General features: G+C 43.3%; 1 protein-coding gene across 1 annotated transcript in view; it reads left to right on the forward strand.

Annotated features, from left to right (window-relative positions):
* Positions 1 to 2336, forward strand: part of LOC123978277 (NACHT, LRR and PYD domains-containing protein 12-like) — a 165678-nt gene that overhangs the window by 157326 nt on the left and 6016 nt on the right. Inside the window, exon 6 of the mRNA XM_046061447.1 lies at positions 1400 to 1573. Within this exon, the coding sequence (XP_045917403.1) occupies positions 1400 to 1573 (174 nt within the window). The remainder of the gene's footprint in view (positions 1 to 1399; positions 1574 to 2336) is intronic.

Below are 2336 nucleotides of genomic sequence, written 5' to 3' on the forward strand. Positions count from 1 at the left end.
TTCCAGGTTGTGTTCATCTTTGACGGTCTGGATGAGTGTCGACTTCCTCTGGACTTCCACAACAATGAGGTCCTGACTGATGTTACAGAGTCCACCTCAGTGGATGTGCTGCTGACAAACCTCATCAGGGGGAACCTGCTTCCCTCTGCTCGCCTCTGGATAACCACACGACCTGCAGCAGCCAATCAGATCCCTCCTGAGTGTGTTGACATGGTGACAGAGGTCAGAGGGTTCACTGACCCACAGAAGGAGGAGTACTTCAGGAAGAGGTTCAGAGATGAGGAGCAGGCCAGCAGAATCATCTCCCACATCAAGACATCACGAAGCCTCCACATCATGTGCCACATCCCAGTCTTCTGCTGGATCACTGCTACAGTTCTGGAGGAGGTGTTGAAGACCAGAGAGGGAGGAGAGCTGCCCAAGACCCTGACTGAGATGTACATCCACTTCCTGGTGGTTCAGTCCAAACTGAAGAACGTCAAGTATGATAGAGGAGCTGAGACAGATCCACACTGGAATAAAAAGAGCAGGAAGAGGATTAAGTCTCTGGGAAAACTGGCTTTTGAGCAGCTCCAGAAAGGCAACCTGATCTTCTATGAATCAGACCTGACAGAGTGTGGCATCAATATCAAAGCAGCCTCAGTGTACTCAGGAGTGTTCACACAGATCTTTAAAGAGGAGAGAGGGCTGTACCAGGACAAGGTGTTCTGCTTCGTCCATCTGAGTGTTCAGGAGTTTCTGGCTGCTCTTCATGTCCATAGAAAATTGATCAGCTCTGGTGTCAATCTGCTGGCAGAAGAACAAACAACCTCCCGGCGGTCTAAAGTCTTCAGAGACAAAACTAAACTAACACATCTCTACCAGTGTGCTGTGGACAAGGCCTTAAATAGTCCAAATGGACACCTGGACTTGTTCCTCCGCTTCCTCCTGGGTCTTTCAGTACAGACCAATCAGAATCTCCTACGAGGTCTGCTGACACATACAGGAAGTAGCTCACGGACCAATCAGAAAACAATGGAGTACATCAAGAAGAAAATCACTGAGAATCTGTCTCCAGAGAGAAGCATTACTCTGTTCCAATGTCTGAATGAACTGAATGATCGTTCTCTAGTGGAGCAGATCCAACAGTCCCTGAGTTCAGGAAGTCTCTCCACAGTTAAACTCTCTCCTGCTCAGTGGTCAGCTCTGGTCTTCATCTTACTGTCATCAGAAAAAGATCTGGACGTGTTTGACCTAAAGAAATACTCTGCTTCAGAGGAGGCTCTTCTGAGGCTGCTGCCAGTGGTCAAAGTCTCCAACAAAGCTCTGTAGGTGGATGTATAAACAGTTTTAAATATGCTTTATTTTATCCATGACAAATAAAGTATTTAGTTTGTGTTCATTGCTAATCCTTCTTCAGGTTGAGTGGCTGTAACCTCTCAGAGAGAAGCTGTGAAGCTCTGTCCTCAGTTCTCAGCTCCCAGTCCTCTAGTTTGAGAGAGCTGGACCTGAGTTACAACAAACTGCAGGATTCAGGTGTGGAGCTGCTGTCTGCTGGGCTGGAGAACCCACAATGTAAACTGGAAACTCTCAGGTCTGTATTAAGCTGATGGTAAAGTGTCAGACTTTATTTGTATCATTTATAGTGTACAACAACACATATAAATAAGTAATCCTCACATAAAATTTCAAAGGACCTGTTTGCAACCTTCACTGCCACTAATAATAATAATAATAATAATAATAATAATAATAATCTTTATTTGTAGAGCACTTTTCAAAAACAAGTTACAAAGTGCTTTAACAAGTGTAAAGACAATAATACCCCAAAAACAATAATACCCAAAAAACAATAATACAAGATAAAGAAAAGAAAATACACGTTTAAGATAAATATAAAATTAGTAAAATAGAATAAAATAAAAGGGATAAAATAAAGTCAAATAAGATCGGGAAAGGCTCTCCTATAAAAGTATGTTTTAAGAAGGGACTTAAAAGAGTTCACTGACTCAGCTGACCTGATTTCCTCGGGCAGGCTGTTCCAGAGCCTCGGGGCCCTGACAGCAAACGCTCTGTCCCCTTTAGTTTTCAGTCAAGACTCTGGAACAGAAAACAGACCTCTGCCCGAGGATCTCAAGGTACATGCTGGTGTGTATGGGACTAAAAGTTCAGAAATATAACAAGGCGAGAGGCCATGAGAGGCTTTAAAAGTGATCAATAGAATTTTAAAGTAAATTCTAAAACATACTGGGAGCCAGTGTAATGAAGCTAAAATAGGAGTAATGTGGTCATATTTCTTTGTTCTGGTTAAAAGCCTGGCAGCTGAGTTCTGGACAGTCTGGAGTCGATCAATAGAT

The sequence above is a fragment of the Micropterus dolomieu genome, linkage group LG10, assembly GCF_021292245.1.
Source record: "Micropterus dolomieu isolate WLL.071019.BEF.003 ecotype Adirondacks linkage group LG10, ASM2129224v1, whole genome shotgun sequence".
NCBI lineage: Eukaryota > Metazoa > Chordata > Actinopteri > Centrarchiformes > Centrarchidae > Micropterus > Micropterus dolomieu.